The sequence below is a fragment of the Myxine glutinosa genome, chromosome 7 (genome assembly GCF_964187855.1).
Source record: "Myxine glutinosa chromosome 7, kmMyxGlut1.1, whole genome shotgun sequence".
Taxonomy (NCBI): Eukaryota; Metazoa; Chordata; class Myxini; order Myxiniformes; family Myxinidae; genus Myxine; species Myxine glutinosa.
The window spans coordinates 166267212-166291908 of record NC_136267.1 but is presented as its reverse complement, the minus strand read 5'-3'; the positions used below and the strand labels follow the sequence as shown (position 1 = coordinate 166291908).

Sequence of the window (24697 nt, the reverse complement as noted above, 5' to 3'; positions counted from 1 at the left end):
GCCCCGTCCATCTTGGTTCGAGCGCAGTCTTACGGGTGAAATGCTTCACCAGCACGTAATCTCCTGCAAAACTTTAAAAATATGTCATCCATGATAGGTAATTCAAGTGCTGCCATATCCGTTGTTGGCTGATGCCGTTGACATATAGCGCACGAGCGACAGACCATGGTAACCACAGTCGAAAGGCCTGGTGCTGCCCAGGTGGAAGTGACCTGCCTCATCACCTCACCCCCCTATGGCACACATGGCCATTTTGATGCGCCATGCGTGCCAACTATGGTAATAAAGCTCGCGGTGCCACGGGTTTGTCATTAATCGTCCACATTTGTCCTTCTGCAGGGCGTTGAGCTCCCAATTTAATCCAATTTTGATGTTCTACGTTTGAGGCCGCGGCTTGTAATTGTATTACATCGAACTCTGTAGGTGCGGATGTCGGAACGTCTGTATAAATTGTCACTGCCTTTTCCTCGCTTACTTCGCATGCTCTCGTGAGTGCGTACAGTTCAGCTTGTTGTGCTGACCAGGTGGGCGGGAGGCGGCCGCTTTCGACCGTCTCTGTATCCGAGCATACTGCGTACCCAGATAACAGGGATCCGTCCCATGCCCGTTTGGCTGAGCCATCGACGTAATAGGTGTGATCGGCTTTCTGCTGCGGAGTGTCCTGTAGGTCTGGCCTTACTGTTAATATTAATTGCACCACGTCCGTACAAACGTGCGGGACTCCCTCCTCCTTTGTTGGCAAAAGTATCGCTGGGTTAAGAATGGTACACCGCATCACCGTCACGTTGGGTGCCAAAATTAATGCTGTTTCGTATTGCATCAGTCGAGTGGCTGTGAGATGCTGTGTGTTTCGCTGTTGTAGTAGTGTATGAACGCAGTGCGGTACCTATAAAAGGACCGTATAATTAATTGATGTAATTCCCATATACCTGGTGGAGTTCTGTTCACCTCATCTGCAGAGCCGTGATCCAATCTTCACCAGCCCCCAATCACCTTCTTATCACAAAACAACAGTCCATAACTAACCACTTTTCTTTATTTCCTGTCTTCTCCATCAACTTTTATAATCTTTTCCCCTCCCTTTCTTAGCAAACCTTGCAAAGTCACTTGTCATTGACAAATGATCCATCTAATTCGACTTTCCATTTATCATCTTCGCACTTTCCACGACCTTCTTCACACTTACTTTAAACCTTTTCTTCAGACACAACCCACATGAGTTATGAATACAATTTCCCCTTTCAGGCACGTGTCTAGTCACTCACAAAGTGTCCATAAGACAACGTCATCATATTCCACAGAACTCCATCACTCTATTAAATCCTAAGCATACCCAATGGGCAATCCACGAAAAAATCAAAGAATTTTCAGTCCCCCTTTCCCATACACTAGCCAATGTAAGTCAGCCAAACATAAACAAAGAGGTTCCAGCGAGTTGTGACCTCCATAACTCTAAACAACTCCGCTGGCACCTTTTAAAACAAACTTTCCCAGTCACTTACTAAAATAAAGTGCAGCTCTTGTCCGTAGATATACGTTAACCAAGGTTACATGAGACTTGACAACAATATTCCTGCCCCGTGGAGCAAGGCATCAGAGACAACTCCCCTCTCCACCTGAACTTATCCCAGGTAGAATTTGGCTACCTGCAAAGAAAGTACCTGCACAACACATTTACAAACCAATTCGTCCCCTCGTATTAGGGAACGTCACAAATGTTTCACCACAATTTACAGTAGGTGACCACCCACCTGCCTTCTGTCGAAGTCCAGTTCAATTTCCATTCACAGACAGACAGACAGACAGACGAATCCCCAACGTACTAACAGGATGGTCTCACAGAGGCCATTCCATTCAAATCTGTGGGCTGCCACGATTCTTCCCGCCAGGACACATCATCATAGTCCCCATAGTCACACGACACGTCAGCAGACACAGTGAAAGACATTCAACACCATAACAAACGCCGCAGAAACAGCTCCTCCTTGATCCATATCTGCAGACGCAGTCAGACACACCCAGTTGGACAGACAGACTGGCTTCACATTACAACTGCAAACATCCGAAATGACAACCGCTTACACCAAATATTTATTGTCCCCCTTTCAGGGAAGTCAAATCAACCCTCATTAAAGCACAAAACCGAAAACGACCATATACTCAGAGTATATACCATATACTCAGTGAGACCCGAAAATCAAGCAGACAGACCGACAATCGAACCTGTCTTTCAACACTGCCGAACGACAAGTCTGCAGACACTGAGGGAGTGACATTCGACCCCCAGTAGATACCGCGAACACCGCTGTTGGTCCGCACCTGCAACTCCATCACGCCTGCAACTCCCTCAAAATCAGTGTTCAGAGACATGACTCCATGGACAGCCAGAAAGCCAGACAAATACGGACACACACACACAGAGATAGTATCAACATTTGAGTATCAACATTTGTCATAGGAGTATCAGCTTGAAATATACACCCGCTCTGATCCTCCAGAGCTGAGGAAACCAGCCGACCTGAGCCGGACAGTAAATGCCATATGTCTTCGTCCCAAATCGAGGGCAAATTTTCACAATGGCAAACAATTAATATATTGTCCACATTCATCTTGGTCACCCCAACCCATTCTGGCTCTCCCCAAGAGCTCCGTGTCCGGACAGACAGACAGATAAACGGACCGGGTGAAACCATAACCATCCATCCTTCCGATTGGACTCACGTCAGCATCACATGTCATTTTTGCCTTCATTCAACGCATTCTGCCATCCCAAGTCGGCCAAATACAAGCCCCGGCCATGCCGTTGAATAAACACCCGGTCGGTTGACAGCCTATCATTTTTGAATTTCACTCCCATTCTCCCTTGCTACATTTGGAGAGCCGTTAATGTGGGGATGTAATTGAACACTTGTTTTTTAAAGCCCTGTCTACACATGCTCTCCATAACATTCTCATTATTCCCTGCCAATTTTACTCATCCGGATTGCCCAACGCCCGCAGGCACTTTGGGGAACCCCTTGTCAGTCAATGACACACATCAATGACACACACACAATAAACACAAATACACGCTGCAATGACAGATCATTCATTCCCTTATATACAAATACCATGTGACTGACCATTCATTCTCCATACAATACAGTATAAATTCATGTACACTCAAATCCTACTTACCTGTGAACTCCAACACATCCGGTGCGTAGCTTAACTTAAAATACTCATCTTATTACAGTACTCACGCCGGAGTATTCTTAACACTAAGATCTATTACCTATTCTTATCCTTATTCTTGGGTTAATCCCTCCTAGTAGTCCTAAGATCGGGTCGCCCCCGATCCCTAGCCTTAAACGCAGTTCTCACGCCGGAGTAACTTAACACCTATTATCTATCACCCATATATGGGTCTACTTGCTTCCCACGCAGGAAGCTTACCTGAGGGATATCCCTTCTTATCTTGGGCGCCCTGTATAATCGATTCATTACCCACTGCTGCTCTGGTTTTAAACTAAATTTGGTTCGGAATGCAAGCCAAGTTGTACAGCCGACAGAGGTCCACACGTCCAAAGCAAGGCGGGAGGCTTCAATTTCGAGGTGCAAAAATGCGTACCCACCAAATTAGATGCCGGCAGGCCTCCTTTCCGACCTGGAACGTGAGGATCCACCTCGTCTGCACACTTGGATGCATCCCACTTCTGACACCAAAATTGTCGAGGATAAGACCTCAAGGGAAGGAAGAAGAAGAAGAATCAGAAGAAGAAGAGCAACAATGTTTAATAAAATCGATTACATACACACGTGTGGAGCGAGGCTCAAGAATGTACCGCCTACACGCAGCGGACAATTCCTCAAGACACTCGCTGAAAAATAAGTGGAAAGGCATTTCATTTATAGCAAAATATTAGACAAGAATCTGCGCTAAAGACATAGCAATACTGGGCCATAAGAACAACACCTCCCATTGTCCCGTCCTATAGAAGGCCACATTTAGACAACAAGATGTAAGCATAATGATAGGCTGAGCCTTTTTGGCTTTTTATCTAAACATATCAGACCCGAGCGCAGGCCGAAGTAAATATTCTCATACACTAGGCTAAATGGTAGATGAATGATTGGATACACATGCTGAATAAAATAACAATCTAGGATATGTAATGTCTATATTTCTTCCGAGGTGTTAGGTTACGTCCTTGCTTTAGGAGATATACTGAAACTACAAAGATATATAATTAATTATTCCCTTCGTGAAGGAGGCGTTTGGCGCCATGTTTTCCTGTACGTGGGTCGCGAGCATTTTATCTACTGTTTGGCACATAATTCAAGGACTTGTTTATTGGGCTAAGGATCCACCCTGCACCTCGAGCCTCGAAACCACATTTTGTCCACTCACCTCTGCCTGCAGTTGAGTTCAAATCAGTTTTTCAGAAGCACGATATATAATTTCAGATGTTATGATCAATTAAGCCATGGGGTCTAAAACCCTAATGGCTGACATATAATGATGTAAAGATTAACTGATTAGATTTTGGTGTCAAGAGGTCAAAGTCCGTAATAGGTCTATAACTTGAGAACGGCTAAAGTGATCTATTTCAAACTTGGTGCAGGTATGTATAATGATGTAAAGATTAAATGATTAGATTTTGGTATCCCTCGGTCAAAGGCCAAAGGTCATGTCAGGTAAAAATGTGATAACTTGTGAACAGCTGAAGGGGTTTAAATTAAAACTTGGTACAGGTATGTATAATGATGTAAGCAACATGAGCTGATTAAATTTTGGGGTCAAGAGGTAAAAGGTCAGAGGTCATGTCAGGTAGAAATGTGATAACTTGAGAACAGCTGAATGGATTTAAATCAAAGTTGGTATAAGTATTGTAATGATGTATTAATGTGGGCGGAGGCATATCAGTCGACGTCGTGACGTAGAAGAGTGCCGTTCTCGTCTTTTATAACCTGCATTGCTTTAAATCAATGTTTGGTAGCTTCCAGGAAAAATGTGTGACGCACTCCCTTATTTTCTATGACCGCAGCCCCTCCAGAGAAGTTCGTGCATGAAGTGGATGCCCAGCAAGACATAATAAGTGTTCTCACTGGGGAGCACCTGGAGCTTAGTTGCCAGGTGTGCCGGCCTGAAATTCCTGTGAAATGGTTTCATGCTGGGAAGCAACTGCTACCTGGTGAGCAAGTTGAGCAACAAGCAGATGACAACTGGCGGCGCCTGATCATCACTGATGTGAAATGCGGAGACGCTGGCTCATACTGCTGTCTCACTCAACATGACCAATTCGACTTTTCAGTCACTGTTTCTGGTAAGCCTCACATTGCTAAATGGCAATGTGGTGCAAATGATAATTTAAGTGAACAAGTATTGTGAAGGAAAGCGTAAATCAGAATAAAAAGATTAATTACTCAGAATGGTAAGAAAGTTGAGCCTCCTACCATTTCTGATTCCTAACCGAAACCTTAGTTTCAAAGTACAATTTATTTTATACATATCTTTCTCATCAAACGGAAGATCTTCAGAAACGGTATTCATAAAATTTGTGTTAATAAAAGAACAACACTGATATTAAATTACAAACACGTGGATGATAAACCCTTTGCTGTTTCAAACTCTTCACAGAGTCCCTCCACAGCTGTAAAGACATTTACACATAGTAAACAGAAGAGAATCCCAATGTCACACACCCCCTCAGCTGCCACCGTGAAAGGCTACACACGAGCTTATCTTGTGTAGCCTGTCACGGTTGCTTTATTCATCTTTCTACAGCATGAAGAGCATGGGAGGAGTCAATTTATTTATTTAATCCCAGCCACCTGGGGTAATTGATTATGTGAGAGCTGATTGGTTATTCCCTCCATTGACATGCGAGATATGTGGGTGAGTCTTTGTTTTTCATTTATATGTTGACCGCTTGATGTTTGCACGTGGTTCATGCTTTGGAGCCTCGATGGCACGCGTTTCTGTCTGTGCTGTTGCTGATGATTTGTCAATAAGTGATGAAACTGGTCCAGCAGCTGAAGGGATGTGTAGCATTGCGTTTCTCTTGCGTGTACTATGTATAAATGTCCTTAGAGCTGTAGAGGGACTTTGGGAATAGTTTGAAACGGCAAAGGGCTTACCATGTGTAGCCTTTTATGCTTGCATTTATGCAGCTTTCTTAAGCTAGAGGAGCATGGGAGGAGTTGATATATATATTGTTGCGGATCTCGGTTTCGGCACTCCCCTTACCGAGGGGGGTTTAATCCCCTCGTCTATCACACTGGCCGTCCGAGTCCTGGAGCTATGACGTCACTTCCGGTCAGTGCTGAATAGGGTAGTAGGCCAATTATTCCTATGACCTAATTACCAGCGCCTTCCGGTAAGCGAGGAAATGAGCCCCGCCCGAGCCGCGGCTGTAATGGACACGCCGAGCGAAGCGAGCCATGACTCAGGTCGTTAACAAAAGGACTAAACCCGACTATAGCGGTTGGCCAAATCGCGCCACAGGTACTCAATTGGAGACAGGAGAAAAGCGATCGGGGGAAGAAGAAACCAAAGTAAAGGAATAACAGGTATTTATTAATTATGCACATGAAATGAAGAGGAAGCGAAAGAAGGGCATTTACAAGGAGAAGAAGAAGCAGGTACACAGGGCAGCCTTAAAACAGTCTTATATTATAACCCCAGACAAAACAAACAGACTCACACGAACAGGGAATGGCAGGAAGGAAGAGTAGGTCCAAGCCGATGGCAGGGCAGGAAGGTCCGGGCAAATGCACAGCGTCGAGGTTGGCTCCAGGCCACGCTCCGGTCCACGCTCCGGGCTTTAGGCGAGACCCGGCGGCAGCTGCACGTATATTTTCACGCGGTAGGGGCTTTCCGAAGCAGTTTGTCAAAGAGCTCCGCGCAGCTTCGTCTAGCCCTGGGGTGGGGAACCTCCGGCCTCCGGGCCGTATACGGCCCGCGAGACCGTTTGATCCGGCCCGCGAGGCAATTCATCTATCTATAAGCAAAAATATTTTTTTTTTTTTTTTTTTTTTTGTATACAAGATCGAGGCTCGTGAAAGAGCGAACATTAATCACACAGAAAGACAAACCGACACATAAAACATATAACATCGGGAGCAGTAGACAAGATGGGGAGAGAGGGGGAAGGACACAAACACAACATTTCAACTTCCTCAAGTTCAAATCAACTTCCTCAAGCTTAACTGTGATAAATCTGAAATAATCATCATTGGCCCAAAAACGCTCACAAAATCCACCCATAACTTTGCCCTCAACATCGACGGTATCCCAGTATCCACCTCCCCTCACATCCGGAATCTTGGCGTCATCTTTGACCAAACCCTTTCCTTCGACAAATACACTAAACAGATCACAAAGTCAGCCTTCTTTCACCTGAAAAACATCGCCCGTCTCCGCTCATCCCTCTCCTCCACGGCTGCAGAAACCCTCATCCACGCCTTCATCACCTCCCGTCTGGACTACTGCAATAGCCTCCTCTATGGTTCACCCTCAAAAATCACCAATAAACTCCAATACATTCAGAACTCCGCTGCCCGTCTACTCACCCATTCCCGGACCCGTGACCACATCACCCCCGTCCTTTACAAGCTTCACTGGCTCCCCATCCCCCAGAGAATCCAGTACAAAATCCTCCTCTTGACATACAAAGCCCTCCATAACCTGGCCCCATCCTACCTGGCTGACCTCCTCTCCAGACACACTCCCACCCACAACCTCCGCTCTGCTGGTACCAACCTCCTGACCCCCTCCACCCGGACCAAATTCAGATCCTGGGGGGACAGGGCCTTCTCCATCGCTGCTCCCACCCTCTGGAACTCACTACCTCACACCATCAGAGACTCCTCCTCACTCACCACATTCAAAACATCACTAAAGACCCACCTGTTCAACCCTGCATTCAACATTCAACCCACAGCATTTAACCCCTGACTATCTCTTCTCCTTCTCCCTCCTTTTGCTTTAAATATTTCCCTATTGATTCTTGTCTTTTTGCAATTGTTGTTTTCATGTATTGTTATGCATTATGTTTTCCACTCTGTCAAAGCGCCTTTGGGCTTCTGGAAAAGCGCTATACAAAATAAATGAATTATTATTATTATTATAACATTTGAGAGCAGGGACCGAGAGACATGGAGACATCGAGAGATCTGTGAGAGGGAAAGGGCTTTGGGGGGGGGGGGTATGGGAAGGGGGGGGGCATGGGAAGGGGGGTGGGAGAGGTATAAAACATATGGACACTGCCAGGACTTCCAGGAAAGAAGTTGGAATTTCAAACAAGGTGGATCTTGGGTGAATTAGCGGGGGTAGAAAAGATCAAGGTTTTGGATGGGGGAAGATAGATGGTGGTGAACAGCTGTTTTAAAGACCTGGAGGGAGGAGTGGGATTGAAGGGAGTGAGTGAGTTTGTTCCAGAGGCGGGGGAAAAGAGGAATGAAAGAGTGAAGGTGAGTAGACAGCCGAGATTTCGGCAGTTTAACCATCAGAGGGTTGCTGGCAGATCTTGTGCGACCTGTAGGAATATTTGGGGGACAGAGCACAGAGAGAGCTGGGGGTGCAAGGCCGGAGAGGAGTCGGAAGAAGACAGAAAGACCACCTACCTGCCTGCGGTGAGTGAGTGAAAGGCCCTCAGAGATAGCTTAATCGCGGGAGATTCCAATAATTCTGAAAGGTTTGGTTTCAACAGCGTGAAGCCGAGCTGGGTGTGAGGCAGGAGCACCGGCCCATAGGGGAGAACAGTATTCCATTGAGCTGCGGATGAAAGCCTTGTATGTGGTGAGGAGCTCAGGTGTGCCGAGGAAGGACTTCGCACGACGGAGGATGCCCAGTCGGCGACTGGCTTTGGAGGCCAGCTTGGAAATGTGGTTTTCCCAAGAAAGATCATGGCAGATAGTGAGACCCAAAAGCTTGAGCGACAGAACTTCTCGGAGAGGATTGTTGAGAAAGTAGATGGGAGGGTTGTCCAGTCGATCTTTTCGGAGAGACATAGTAAGAGTGTGAGATTTGTCCTCCCTTTGCTCGAGTTCTACAAACTGTATGTACGTGCTGAGGATTTTCCCATTCTGAGGAGACATGCACTGAAGTTTGCATCACTGTTTGGGACGACCTACAGCTGTGAGCAGTTCTTTTCAAAACTGACTCTTGCAAAGACTCGGTTTCGCTCAAGACTGACTGACCCAAACCTGCAAAACCAGCTGCGAGTAGCATCATCATCACTACCACCTGACACCAAACGCCTCGCCAAAGAGAAACAGTTCCAGCCATCGCATTAGGTGAGTCCGATATATGTATTCAATAATTTAGCATGGCCCTCGAAGGATGTTCTAAAAATCGAAATGGCCCTTGATAGGAAAAAGGTTCCCCACCCCTGGTCTAGCCAGACCCCACCAAGCGCCATCTCCAACTCAAGTCGACCCTGTAAAAAGGCTTGCGCTGGCGCTTATATTACGCCCTTCAAGATCAATGCGCGCTTCATAGAGCCACGCCCGTGATTGTATTTCATCAGCCCTGGTTGGCTGGTAAGGGCTCGTTGGCTCCACCTCTGATGGTGAGTTCACGTGCCACACCTTGTTCTTGTGTCCCGCCCCCTTTTTCCTCGGCTTGAGACCGCATGTTCAATGGCGGCTTGGGGCAAGCAATCGAATCAAGGCAAGGGGCAGCGAACGCTGCCCTACTGCTACTGCACTTTGAAGAGCGGGAGACATGATTGGGGAAATTGAAAGGGGCCTATCTTATTTGATTAATGCAACGCAGATTCAACTATTGGGAACAGATCCTTAAATGAAACACATAATAATGAAATAACTACAGAGAGGTCCTATGGTACTCTACGTGTTGTACATGGACTAACTAGGGTGCGATCTTTAATAAAGCCAAATAATGGGGATACTTACAGGGGATGATTTATAAGGGAACATTTACTAAAATTTACAAAGTGAAGGTTCTAAAAACCGTAACAATATATACATATTGTAACGATTTTGAGAAGTGTAACGGGTTTTGAGAAGTGTAACGGGTTTTGAGGAGTGTAACAATTTTGGAGGAAGGGTAACGGATGTGAAGAGTATGGTTTTGGTATGGTAACATCCTGGTAATGTAAATAATGGTCGCAGCCGTCCTCCTAATTAATTTCATAGAACATACACGCAGGTCACGATATATCTTTTAAATAGTGTATTTCCTTATTCCATGTAGGCTAAGTATGTGTTTTCCACTAGATTGACTTTGCATTGTATCAAACAAAATAAGCGTAGGCCCTTCCAATTTCCCCAAAACCTCCCTTCCAATTGCCTTCCGCATTTTGGCTGGTTTTCTTCAAACCACCATTGGCCACGAGGTAAGGTTGGAGAAGAAAGGCGTGGCTCCACCTCGTCAGAAGAGGGCAGGAGTGAACCGGCCCTAACAGCCAATCAACACCGCGGTGAGTGACCCGGTAGGCGTGCCCTCGGAGCCGGCGGCTTAATTCCGCCGGAGGTGATAAAAGCGACTGCAGGGGACTGCTTTAGAGAGTCCAGATGAGAGATGACTGGAGATGAGCTGGAGAGGAGCAACGAGGCTGCACCAGAGAGAGGCCTTGAGAGATACGCTGGGGGATGACCTGGAAGAGGAGCGCAATCCACCGCAAGCCCTACCTACCTACCTACCTGCCTGCCTGCAATACCCCCCTGTCGTTGGAGAGACGCGCTGAACGGAGGGAGACGGCTCCACCCCAGGAAGAGGAGCAGGTGTGCCGAGCCAGCGCGTGACGGCCGCGGATACGCGACGGAGGTTTTCCCGCCAAAACCGCGAGGGGTGCTGCGGCCTCCGACCTTGCCTTCCTCCACGCGTCCACCTCAGCTATTCCTTCCTGCAATATCCACCGTGTGAGTGTGAACGTCCTGTCCTACTCGTTTGTCTTGGGGATTAAGTAAATGAAATAGAATAAGTTAACAATGCACTGTGTGACTGCTCTTTTCCATCTATTGCTGTAAATAATATTGGTCGCTCTAAAATATTGCTTGTGTGTGTATAATAAATCTGTTCTTCCTCCGTATTCTTCTTCTTCTTTTTCATTCTCTTGCGATCGCTTTAGAGATTTCCCGATTGAATATCCGTGGGGCGATCTGGTCAACGTCGGGTGAAATCGGGTTTTAATCGGGGAGTAACTGTTCGGACGCGGTTAAATACACCACCGCTCGGTCCATATAACATCTAAAAGCCGCGTCTGTAACAATTGGTTGTCAGGAGTTGGGATTCGGACCTGGGACTAAATTTGTTAGGCCCAAATTTTGGAACACCAATTGTGTTATAGTAACAATTGGTGTCGAGGAGTTGGATTCGAACCTGGGACTAAATTTGTTAGGCCCAAATTTTGGAACACCAATTGTACTATTAGAGTAACAATTGGTGTCGAGGAGGGAGATCGGACCCGAAGCGCGCTTAACGCGCTCAAAATTACAAGCTGCCGAAATTTATTTTGTTTTATAAAGCAAAACCCGAAGTTGGAGATCGCGCCATGGACAATCAAGGCGATCGGATGTCGGTGGGAGAGATAGACAGGGTGGAATCGACCCAGGACCTCGGGGAAATGTATGTGGAGGAAAGGGAGGAGGAGAAAAATGGCAATGTGGTTGCGGAGGTTTCAGACGCACAAAATGGCGCCCTCGCGCACGTGGTTGAGGGGGCCACGGTGGCGGAACCAATGAGCGCGGCCCAAATGCAAGCCTTCATGACCCAATTGATGGCAAAAATGAATGCAATGAGGGACGAAGAGAGGGCTCGGAGAGAAAAATTGGGAAACCAAATTGAAGCAATAACCAACAGAATGGGTGACCGCATGCAAAAATGTGGGGAGACCATGGATCGCATGGTGGGCGAAAGGGTCCCAGGGGTGCACGAGGAGGTAACGCGAGTCGAAAAGCGCTGGTTGAGCGAAGCGGAGAAAAGCACGGGTACAATGACGGGGGTAGAAATCGCGACACGGGGTTTGAAAAAGCCGGCGACCGCTGAGGTAGAGGAGGGTGTTTTGTTAAAGCCAGCGGTCGCCGAGGTGAATAAAGAAAAAGCAGTAGCGGGAATAATTAAAATTGAAGAGATGACGGAGGTAGCCAGGGAATTGCAGGGAGAAATGGATTATGTACAAAGTCCCTGCTCACATCACGATGCTGTGCTTAACCCGAATGGAAGTTTGCAGGTTCGCGTGGAGAAAAGGATCCCCCAGGTGAGTCGTGCTGTATATTGTGCGGGTAGATTTTGCAGGAGGATGTTTAGCGACAAAAGAATTTTCGCGCGCTTGGGATCGAGGAAGCACCCGGGCGTTGGTGAAGGGTCCCGTGTGAGTGGAAATGGCACGCGTGTGAGGAAAAAGTGTGCGTCGGCGAGTGGGTGTGTTATAAAGTGTGGGAGTGAAACCGAGTGCGAGCGAGAATGCACGTCGGGGTGTACGGAGTGTGACACGAATAGTGAGTTGGTGGTGGCGCGGGTGCGAGAGGGCACATCGGAGCGCGAGTGTGAAACCGAGTGCGAGCGAGAATGCACGTCGGCGTCGGGGTGGACGAAGTGTGACACGGAGAGTAAGGTGGTGGTGGCGCAGGTGCGAGAGGGCACATCGGAGCGCGAGTGTGAAACCGAGTGCGAGCGAGAATGCACGTCGGGGTGTACGGAGAGTGACACGAATAGTGAGCCGGTCGAAGCGCGTGTGCGAGGGGGTACATGGAAGCGCGGTGTGGTGAGTGTTACAGAGGATGTAACGAGAAAGTGTACGTCTGTGGTGAGTGTTACGGAGGAAGTAACGAGAGAGTGTACACCTGTGGTGAGTGTTACGGAGGAAGTAACGAGAGAGTGTACACCTGTGGTGAGTGTTACGGAGGAAGTAACGAGAGAGTGTACACCTGTGGTGAGTGTTACAGAGGATGTAACGAGAAAGTGTACGTCTGTGGTGAGTGTTACGGAGGAAGTAACGAGAGAGTGTACACCTGTGGTGAGTGTTACGGAGGAAGTAACGAGAGAGTGTACACCTGTGGTGAGTGTTACGGAAGAAGTAACGAGAGAGTGTACACCTGTGGTGAGTGTTACAGAGGATGTAACGAGAAAGTGTACGTCTGTGGTGAGTGTTACGGAGGAAGTAACGAGAGAGTGTACACCTGTGGTGAGTGTTACGGAGGAAGTAACGAGAGAGTGTACACCTGTGGTGAGTGTTACGGAGGAAGTAACGAGAGAGTGTATACCTGTGGTGAGTGTTACAGAGGATGTAACGAGAAAGTGTACGTCTGTGGTGAGTGTTACAGAGGGTGTAACGGGAGAGTGTGCGCGAGAGGTATGGTGTGTAACAGGGAGAGCGTTGGTGGAATGTACGGACGGCGTTGGAACGCCAGGTTTTGTGAGGGTGAAAGGGGTAGCGTATGCTTGTAAGCATGCAAGTAAAGCATCGATGGTAACCAGGTTAGCGGTTAGGGCGACGGATAGCCGATGCGAGCACTCGGGGCGTGGGGTGCTTTGTTGGGTGCGAGGCCCGGCGCGGATCGATGCTGCGTCGCTTCTCTTCGAAGCGTCGTTGCCGATTCGGGCTTGGCCCCGCCCCGCACGGTCGAGTCCGGGCTTTGTCGGGCGAGGCGACCGGTCCGGTTCGAGGGCGAGTGGGAGGAGGCGGAACGGTGCCCCCTCGTGGGGACGGGGTTCCGACCGGGGGAGATTGAGCCATCGGGCCCGGGACCGCAAGGTGCCGCGCCGAGATGGTGCGTGGAGCCTCGGTCCAACCAAACCACCTCCCTTGAACCGAAAGCCGGACGGATTCAACCTGCAGGCAACCAAACCACCCGAATTCATTGCTCGGCTTTACGAAGCCGAGTTTAATGATGTCATGACGCACCGAGGCTAGGATATAGCGGACTGTGATGATGGTGATCGTGATAGTGATAGTGAATTGATACGAAATTTCGAAAAGTGAGTAGAATTGGCAGTAAATGAAAATTTTTTGAATTGGTTGGAATCTGGACGAACAAAATTGATAGTGAAAGACCCCCGATGTGATGGGATGGCAAATCCACCATCCCTCACAGGTGGGGGCAAATGCGCAATAGTTTATGGGGTGGCTATGACAACCGAGCCAGGGAGGGCTTGGATAATTGTAGGGATCTAGCGAAGATGACATTAGGTAACGATAAGGTTAGTTAGTGACTGATACCTGTAGTGGGGACGCAGGTAGGTTAGTGTGGTTGATAATGACGTGGGAGCGCAATAGTTTAAAGGGACGACTGGGAAGCGCAAGTTTCAGAGGGGAGGAGTTAGCTGAGATGATGCCGTGTGTGGGAGTGATTGAACAGGTGTGATTGCACAGGTGTGCAACTGAACAGGTGGATGGAGCAGTGTATGAGTGAGTGATGGTGATTGTGTATTGTGATGACCAAGTGGTCCAGGAAGAAAGGAGGGTGCAGGTGGCACCAGGTGAGATTGCACAGGTGTGCAACGACAGGTGAATGAAAGACAGGTGTATGGAATAAATGGTATGGAGTATTGGAATGGATGGTCGTGGAGTGAGTATGGTGGAAATTGTGGAGTGGAGTGGATGGTGCGAAGGTGTGAATGGGGGAAGAGTGGACCCCCATCACGGATACCCGGGGCGGGTAGTGTAAGTGTTAGGTAGAGGGTATAGGTAAATTGTAGTTGGATATTGGCATCTGTGGTGCGGGTGACAGAATGGTATGTGGATGGGTGCGTTGGTGTTGTGGAAATGGCTGGGCGTGTAGCCTGTTAGTGTGTGTAGTTGGTTTGGGCACTCCACCACTGTAAGGATGTCGGCCAGGTGAGGCCGCAGGTGGGCTCTGGGAGCCGGTAGTAGTTGTTGTGGATGGGGCCCGAGGATCCGGAGGACGGACCCGGGTAGCCCAGTGCCAGAGGGCACCAAGGGGTGACAGAGCCAGGAGAGGGGCTGCCCCCAGTTAGATAGGTTAGGGTGAGGAGCTAGGTAAGCTCGGGTGGCAACTACAGTGGTGGAGGTGTGCAGGTGGGTAGACCTGTTGGGAGAGGTACACGTCGCAGCCCAGAAATTGTGCTAGAGCGCCGGGAGATGAATCGGGGGAGTGAGACCCCAAAATTGAGGAGCACCACAGTTTGGCCAATGGGAATTGGTTATTAGAACCCATAGTGTAAGTTGGCCAATGAATTGGCAGGGAAAGACCCCGGGTAGTGTAAAGTGTGTTAAAATCATTTAGAGGATAGTTAGGATGAAGGATCTCCTCACACCATCTGCATCCACTCACCTGAGGTGACAGGTACTCCACACCATGCCATGTTTTGATTATTTTTTTTACTGTGCAAATGTTTGGGTTGTGAGACGCATCATGACGTGGGTGTGACATTGTGCTTTGATGTTCCATCTCTGCCTCCTTATGAGGATTGATGATGAATTTGATGATGGCAAATTTTGAAGTAGAGGGATTGTGGTGACGAATTTGGTATAAGGGAAATATGGGGAAGACGTGACAGTAGTGACGAATTTGTAAATGTGTAGATTTTTGTACATATGGGGTGGGAACAAGGGTAGGGTAGGTGACAGGGGGGTGACGTACGGTAGGGACGAGCTTTCTCACTTCGGCCTCCGTACGCATTTCACCTTGCATTGCCTTATTGACGTGTACCCTTGTGACCTTACCCCTCGCTCAATTGTCTTTCTTTTGTCTCCCACATGACCTGTGCGCCATTGGGTGCCGATGGGAGCGTGCGTGAGGTGGCCATTGTGCGCCCGAGATTCCCAGAACCAGCATGCATTGCGTTGATGTACCACTTTATGGACCGCTGTTCTGCGGCCAAGTACCACTTGATGGACCCCAGGTTCTGGGGCAGGGCACCTCTGTTGGAAACCGGCCATAGTGGCCAGGGAATCTTGCTTGCGGACCTCGGTAAGGTGGCACCTATGCCAAAGAGGTGGACCACCCTTAGTTGGCCCCTGAGGCCCTAAATAAAAATGGACACAAGTTGTGCTTTTTATTATGTCCAAATAGGCCGCATGAAGCCTGAAGACGTCGGGAAGAACATCGGCCCAGCAGAGAAAGAGAAGACCACCACCAGTTGTTTTGTTGTGTTTATTATGAACCATGGTAACCGCACCGGATGGTGTTTTTGGGTGCTTTGTGGTGTTTGGGTGCTTTTGGGTGCTTTGGTGGTATTGGTACTGGTGCATCGATGCAATGCGTGCTGTCTCCTCCCTCCCAACAGGAATTTCTTTTTCTTGTTCCCTAAAAAGAAAAGAAAAAAAACACACAGGTCCTGGGTTGCGTTGTAAATAAGAAATCACGTCATTGTAAATAATGCTCCCCACCGTAAATGTATAGTTTCAGAATAATTCCGTAATTCGGTTAACTGTGGGCTTGAGTCTGTTAGACAGGATGCAATGCAATAGGGGGACATACTTATTTGTGTTTTAAAATTGTCACACTCAGGGTCAGGTTAATTGTAGAGGGAATTACACCTACATGTCACACTCAGTTAAGTCTAGTAGGCCCGAGGACGTGCCTGAAGAAAGGAGGGTGCAGTGTAACGATTTTGAGAAGTGTAACGGGTTTTGAGAAGTGTAACGGGTTTTGAGGAGTGTAACAATTTTGGAGGAAGGGTAACGGATGTGAAGAGTATGGTTTTGGTATGGTAACATCCTGGTAATGTAAATAATGGTCGCAGCCGTCCTCCTAATTAATTTCATAGAACATACACGCAGGTCACGATATATCTTTTAAATAGTGTATTTCCTTATTCCATGTAGGCTAAGTATGTGTTTTCCACTAGATTGACTTTGCATTGTATCAAACAAAATAAGCGTAGGCCCTTCCAATTTCCCCAAAACCTCCCTTCCAATTGCCTTCCGCATTTTGGCTGGTTTTCTTCAAACCACCATTGGCCACGAGGTAAGGTTGGAGAAGAAAGGCGTGGCTCCACCTCGTCAGAAGAGGGCAGGAGTGAACCGGCCCTAACAGCCAATCAACACCGCGGTGAGTGACCCGGTAGGCGTGCCCTCGGAGCCGGCGGCTTAATTCCGCCGGAGGTGATAAAAGCGACTGCAGGGGACTGCTTTAGAGAGTCCAGATGAGAGATGACTGGAGATGAGCTGGAGAGGAGCAACGAGGCTGCACCAGAGAGAGGCCTTGAGAGATACGCTGGGGGATGACCTGGAAGAGGAGCGCAATCCACCGCAAGCCCTACCTACCTACCTACCTGCCTGCCTGCAATACCCCCCTGTCGTTGGAGAGACGCGCTGAACGGAGGGAGACGGCTCCACCCCAGGAAGAGGAGCAGGTGTGCCGAGCCAGCGCGTGACGGCCGCGGATACGCGACGGAGGTTTTCCCGCCAAAACCGCGAGGGGTGCTGCGGCCTCCGACCTTGCCTTCCTCCACGCGTCCACCTCAGCTATTCCTTCCTGCAATATCCACCGTGTGAGTGTGAACGTCCTGTCCTACTCGTTTGTCTTGGGGATTAAGTAAATGAAATAGAATAAGTTAACAATGCACTGTGTGACTGCTCTTTTCCATCTATTGCTGTAAATAATATTGGTCGCTCTAAAATATTGCTTGTGTGTGTATAATAAATCTGTTCTTCCTCCGTATTCTTCTTCTTCTTTTTCATTCTCTTGCGATCGCTTTAGAGATTTCCCGATTGAATATCCGTGGGGCGATCTGGTCAACGTCGGGTGAAATCGGGTTTTAATCGGGGAGTAACTGTTCGGACGCGGTTAAATACACCACCGCTCGGTCCATATAACATCTAAAAGCCGCGTCTGTAACAATATATATGTTGTTATGTTTGTATGGGGTAGGCAGTGACTACCTTAGAACCAGGTAGATTTGTATAGATTTGTGTGCTCCGATTGTTGTGAGGAAGAAGAACCAACATAAGTAGGGATCCGGTAGACCGTGTGTTCGGATTAAGGTGTATCTCTGTCCCCATTACCAGGAGTGGGGTATGTTAACTAGCACAGGGATTATGGGTAAATTATCCCTTGTATGTCGATACCTCTGTAATTTATTCCTTTGTTCCTTTTGACAATACACCACAAATAGAGCTAGAATCGCACATTTGATGGCACTAATTAAAAAGCCTACCAGGAGCAGGACATCGAGCGCTATGGCTATTAACACCAACTTGGATAGCAACATCGAAGCAGGCAGGTCCGTGGGGGCATGCCCAGAAGGGCAGTGAGTGGTCAGGGTTTTGATTGACGGGAAGGACTGGTAGGAAGCAACTCGCTGATTGGCGAAGCATGACCGATGACGTCAGAGCATCGTGCACAAAGTAGTTGGAGCAGCGGACATTTTCCCTTCTCGTTTTGGATGCCTTAACGGACAGTCGTATTTGTTTATCTCTTTTGCGTCCCTTCTCGTGCTGGAGATGACAGCAAATGGTTGCAATTCTCTCTTGCGCATTCTCGCCCTGAACCTTGTATGAACTGTGGCATTGTGCTCTCGGCTCAAGGAAGCGATTGGACCAGCCATCTCCCTATATCTTGCTGGTGGACATGCAGAGGCAAAACCGCAGTTCGGGAACTGCAGTTTTCCGTGCGTAGGACGGGTGGACGAGCACGGTGTGGAGGAGCGGTTTGCACGCCTGCTGTTCGCTTCGTGCTGAGGCCTACTTCGCACCAGTGGGCGCGGCCTCATAAGACGAGGGTGGACTGAGGCCTACTCACACCAACGGATGAGCGGACTTCCCGCCAAGAACGAAGCCGCGTCCAGACTGCGCGCCGGGGCCTGGAAGAGCTCAGACGAGACGAACCAGTCGAGTCGAGCGAAGTGCACCAATAACCACACACAGTTATTTTATATAATGTTCATTATTTTACCCTTCGTCTGTGTGCATGTCTGTTGTGGGGACGTCCCAATTTAGGAATTTAGTTTATCGTGCATTTTCTTTGTACCGGCATTTAATTAAATTTTAAATAAACCTGTTATTTTTGTACATTTTAAATCCGTTTGAGTTTATTTATTGAAGGGTTTGGAGACTACCAGTGGGATCGACAAGGTAAGGCTCCGCTCCCTCTTGCGTATTATCTGACGTTTGAACTGAACGCTTCGGAGTTAAAGCTCGCTTGGCCTTCCATGCTACCCTAAAGTGTTCACCAAGGGTAGTCACGCAACTATATATATATATATGTATATATATATATATATATATATATATATATATATATATATGTCGGAATGAGACTTAGAACTTGGGACTCAGAAGACTCAGAGAAAGGAGCAACGGATATATTTATTAGAACTCGTTTACCCAAGCTTGAGGACAGCAAGAAGTCGCATGAAGCTCACAAGAAATGACCAACACTACAACAAGATGCTCTGAAATAATTCAATTAGAACTTGCTTTATATAAGGAATATCGGGGTTGGGTTTAACTCACAAGATACAGAGACAGAATGGGCTCATTGGCCCTCCCACCATAGTCCCATCCTGTTGTTCAGTTAGTTAGAGGAAGCTCATCCAAGGCTACTCATAGGTTAGCTCAGATAAGGAGATGGTCAGCCATAGGTGGCAACATGTTTACAACTTTATGTATAGAAACCTTGGTTGGAAAAGTACAAAGGGAGTGGGCACTCATAAATGTGTCAGCCCACAGGATATTGGCAAAGTCATATGGGAGGCAGAGAGATAGCAGCTGCAACCAAGGCCAAAGAGGGGAACTAAGAGATTATGCCCACACAGGCCAAGAGCTCACAAGCACAGAACTCCTTATTAGGATATTACACATCCTCAATGCACAAGAAAGGACTAAGTATTATAAAAGAGTACAGCAATCAGTCAAAACAAAACATATAATTGGTTATACTCGGTAATTGGTAAAGCAGCAAGAATTAACAAAGGGGGAGGGGCATAATAGCTCCCAACATATATATATATATATATATATATATATGTATATATATATATATATATGTATATATATATATATATATATATATATATATATATATATATATATATATTCGTGCAACGTCTGTCCTGTCCTGTGTTGTGTTGTCACTGAACTACTTTCTCAAACGTTTGTGAAATCGTACCAAACTTCTGGAATGCACATATCTCTCCCGTCGGTATGTCCTAAGGGTATTTGTTTTTGAAAAATGTTCCACAAATTTTATTTTTTTGGGGGGAAATTTTTTGGGAATTTTTTTTTTTTTCAACTTCAATTGTTTATAAAATGTGATATCACGTATATTACAAATACATTTGTGCAAAATAATTGTTTGAATTATGATTGGTTTAAACCATGACAAAACGGCAACTCGGGTACAGTCATTTATCTATATATCTACACATCTGGGCAGTGTCTGTGTTCTCACTTAACGACTCCCTCAAACTTTTCCGTGGTTGTGAAGTGTTTTTAATAGCGTTGTGGTGGTTTTGAATCACGTGGTGGTGAGGTATTTTGAATTATGTGGTGGTGAGGTGTTTTTAAATGATGTGGTGGTGAGGTGTTTTTAAATCACATGGTGGTGAGGGGTTTTGAATTAATTGGTGGTGAGGTGTTTTTAACTATGTGGTGGTGAGGTGTTTAGAATTAGTTGGTGATGAGGTGTTTTAAATTATGTGGTGGTGAGGTGTTTTGAATTACTTGGTGGTGAGGTGTTTTTAAATGACGTGGTGGTGAGGTGTTTTTAATTTCGTGGCCGTGAGGTGTTTTTATTACGTGTTTTATGGCTGCGCGGTGTTTTTATTACGTGTTTTATGGCTGTGAGGTGTTTTTATTACGTGTTTTATGGCTGTGAGGTGTTTTTACTTTCGTGGTGGTGAGGTGTTTTTATTACGTGTTTTATGGCTGTGAGGTGTTTTTATTACGTGTTTTATGGCTGTGAGGTGTTTTTAATTTCGTGGTGGTGAGGTGTTTTAATTTTGTGGTGGTGAGGTGTTTTTATTACATGTTTTATGGCTGTGAGGTGTTTTTATTACGTGTTTTATGGCTGAGGTGTTTTTAATTTTGTGGTGGTGAGGTGTTTTTATTACGTGTTTTATGGCTGTGAGGTGTTTTTATTACGTGTTTTAAGGCTGAGGTGTTTTTAATTTCGTGGTGGTGAGGTGTTTTTATTACGTGTTTTATGGCTGTGAGGTGTTTTTATTACGTGTTTTATGGCTGAGGTGTTTTTAATTTCGTGGTGGTGAGGTGTTTTTATTACGTGTTTTATGGCTGTGAGGTGTTTTTATTACGTGTTTTAAGGCTGTGAGGTGTTTTAATTTTGTGGTGGTGAGGTGTTTTTATTACATGTTTTATGGCTGAGGTGTTTTTATTTTCGTGGTGGTGAGGTGTTTTTATTATGTGTTTTATGGCTGTGAGGTGTTTATTTTCATGGTGGTGAGGTGTTTTTATTTCGTGTTTTATGGCTGTGAGGTGTTTTTATTACGTGTTTTATGGCTGTGAGGTGTTTTTATTACGTGTTTTATGGCTGTGAGGTGTTTTTAATTTTGTGGTGGTGAGGCATTTTTATTACGTTTTTTATGGCTGTGAGGTGTTTTTAATTTTGTGGTGGTGAGGTGTTTTTATTACGTGTTTTATGGCTGTGAGGTGTTTTTATTACGTGTTTTATGGCTGTGAGGTGTTTTTAATTTTGTGGTGGTGAGGTGTTTTTATTACGTGTTTTATGGCTGTGAGGTGTTTTCAATTTCGTGGTGGTGAGGTGTTTTTAATTTCGTGGTGGTGAGGTGTTTTTATAACGTGGTTTATGGCTGTGAGGGGTTTTAAATTACTTGGTGATGAGGTGTTTTGAATTACTTGGTGGTGAGGTATTTTGAATTATGTGGTGGTGAGTTGTTTTGAATTATGTGGTGGTGAGGTGTTTTGAATTACTTGGTGGTGAGGTGTTTTGAATTACGTGGTGGTGAGGTGTAATCGTCCCAAACTTCAGTCTGCACCTACCCGTCCCCTATGTATGTGCGGAGGGGTTCTTTCTTGAAAAAAAAAACATTCAACCTAAATCTTCAACCTAAATTGCCTATAAAAATGTAATATCACAAACACAACAAATACATTTGTGCAAAGTAATTGTTTGTATTAATATTATGATTGGTGAAAATCATGACAACACAGCACCTCAGGTACAGTCATTAGCCTCAGTTAAAATAAGCCCGTTCCTCGGTATCGACGCGAGCCGAGCCAAGCTAGTATATATATATATATATATATATATATTATATATATATATATATATATATATACAGACTTGACATTTAACATGGAATATTTTTTTTTTCTTGACTTGGGTTTACTTTCTGAACTCAGTATATCAATCTGGTGAGTTTCTTTTACCCTTCGGTGATGTCTTTGTTGAAAGAACCATGTCACTGATTGTCTTTCGCAGCAAGAAGTCAATAACAGGATTATATCACAGGTGGCATGACAAAATGTAAGGACAGGTACATTTGACGATTGGCTTCACAATCGGGTATATAAGGGTAGTTGCGTTCTGTATTAGTGGAAAATAACTGCTGCCCGTCTACAAAAGTTATTGCCGCTTCCTCTGGAGATGGTCCGTCAACTTGACAATGCTGTTTGTCATGGAGTGGTGGCTTTATGAAATTCTGGCATGAAACAGCGTGCTCTTGCTCGGCAGTATGGCATCACTCAAGGTCAGGTGTCAAAGATCCTGAAACGAAATGCTCAGAGGGGTGTCCCTACTCCAATACCGAGGCCAGGACGTCCACGCAGAACCACAAGGAGAGATGATCGCCAGCTGCACCGGTTAGTCTGCAATGGCCGTACCAAGTCAGCTAATCGGCTTAGGGCTGAGTGGCAGCAACTGACAAATGTGCCTGTATCCAGAAGGCCAGTCAACCAACGACTGGTTCAAGCAGGCTATCGTGCTAGGCGTCCCCTGAGAAAGCCACGCCTGAACAGACAACACAGCCAGCGCCGATTGCAATGGGCCAGAGAGCACCGTCAATGGCAGCCAGGACACAGGAATCACGTGACCTTCAGTGATGAGTCTAGATTTCTGGTCTATCATCAAGATGGCTGCGTCCGAGTGTGCAGACAAGTGCATGAAGCCCACAACGAAGATTGTATAGTGCCAAGAGTCCAAGCTGAAGGTGGTGGGGTGACCGTTTGGGCTGCTTTTCATGCAAGAGGCAAAACTGACCTGGTTGTTTTGAATGGAAACCTGAACCAGTTCAAGTACAGGGTCATTCTGGAAGAAACATTGCTTCCATTTTCTCGTGCAGCCTTTCGAGGAAACTTTGTCTTCCAAGATGACAATGCACGGCCTCATCGTGCTCGCATCATCCAACACTTTCTTGCTGACCATGGTGTGGAGTATATGGAGTGGCCTGCCAAGTCCCCGGATATGAATCCGATGGAGAACTTGTGGGCAGAATTAACGCGTCAAATCGACAACTTGGACCAGCAGCCGACCTCTGTGCGTGAATTGCAGCAGACTATTGTCACTGCATGGCAAGCGATTCCTGTCCAAACCTTGGCAAATCTCGTGAACAGCATGCCTCGACGTGTACGTGCTCTCCTGAATGCTCGTGGGGGTTACACGAAGTACTGAACTGTAATTTTACTGTCCGTTATCCCAGTCATAATTTAACTTTTGTTTTTGTTTAAAAACAAGTACAAAAAGTATTAATTAAAACAAAAGCCGCGTCGATGTTACACAATGCCTAGATGCAGCTGTGCCTATAACGTCGATGTTATAGGCACAGGACATTCCTATTGATTCGGCTACTTGATGTTATTTTTGTGCAAAGTGAAAATATATCTCGGCAATTTCCCGTGTGTGGCGACGAATTTTTAATATATCTCGGCATTTTCCCGTCTGTTATTTCAGGCGGTGTATGACTGACCATGCCGCAATTTAAAAAAAATATATCTCGGCAATTTCCCGTGTGTGGCGACACGTGAACGAAGCTATGCTCCTCTCTCCACATTATTGTGACGACGTATAAATTAAATATTTCATCGTGACGATTGTCATCAAATGGACGAATTTTTAATATATCTCGGCATTTTCCCGTCTGTTATTTCAGGCGGTGTATGACTGACCATGCCGCGATTTTAAAAATATATATCTCGGCAATTTCCCGTATGTGGCGACATGTGAACGAAGCTATGCTCCTCTCTCCACATTATTGTGACGACGTATAAATTAAATATTTAATCGTGATGATTGTCATCAAATGGACGAATTTTTAATATATCTCGGCATTTTCCCGTCTGTTATTTCGGGCGGTGTATGACTGACCATGCCGCGATTTAAACAAAATATATATATCTCGGCATTTTCCCGTCTGTTATTTCGGGCGGTGTATGACTGACCATGCCGCGATCTAAAAAAAATATATCTCAATGGACTTGAAGTTACAGGCCTTTGAGAATTCATTTCGTTCTATAAAGGGCAACTTCCATCGGATTTTCTTCCCGTTTTTTTTCAATCGAGTCTAAAACTATGTTAGCGACTGAAAAATGAAATGATATATCGAATTTGATTTGAAATAAAACTGTGTGAGAGAGGAAGACACCACGGGCCTACAAAACAGGCCTCAAAGCTATGCGAGTTAATAAAATGGTGGATATTTGTTTATATGAAGCCTCTCCCACAATGGGTGGAGCTATGGTTCCCAGAATGGGTGGAGCTTTGAGGTTTTGTCTTCCCTACAAGAACAAGAACCTGAAGAACAACAACAACAACAGCAGAGGGCACTCTATTAGCAGCGTCTGCGACGCGGCTAAAAATTTGGCTA

General features: G+C 46.3%; 1 protein-coding gene across 1 annotated transcript in view; it reads left to right on the top strand.

Moving 5' to 3' along the window:
• LOC137413152 (obscurin-like protein 1) overlaps window positions 1-24697 on the top strand; it is a 135967-nt gene that overhangs the window by 59822 nt on the left and 51448 nt on the right. Inside the window, exon 10 of the mRNA XM_078782520.1 lies at window positions 5028-5306. Within this exon, the coding sequence (XP_078638646.1) occupies window positions 5028-5306 (279 nt within the window). The remainder of the gene's footprint in view (window positions 1-5027; window positions 5307-24697) is intronic.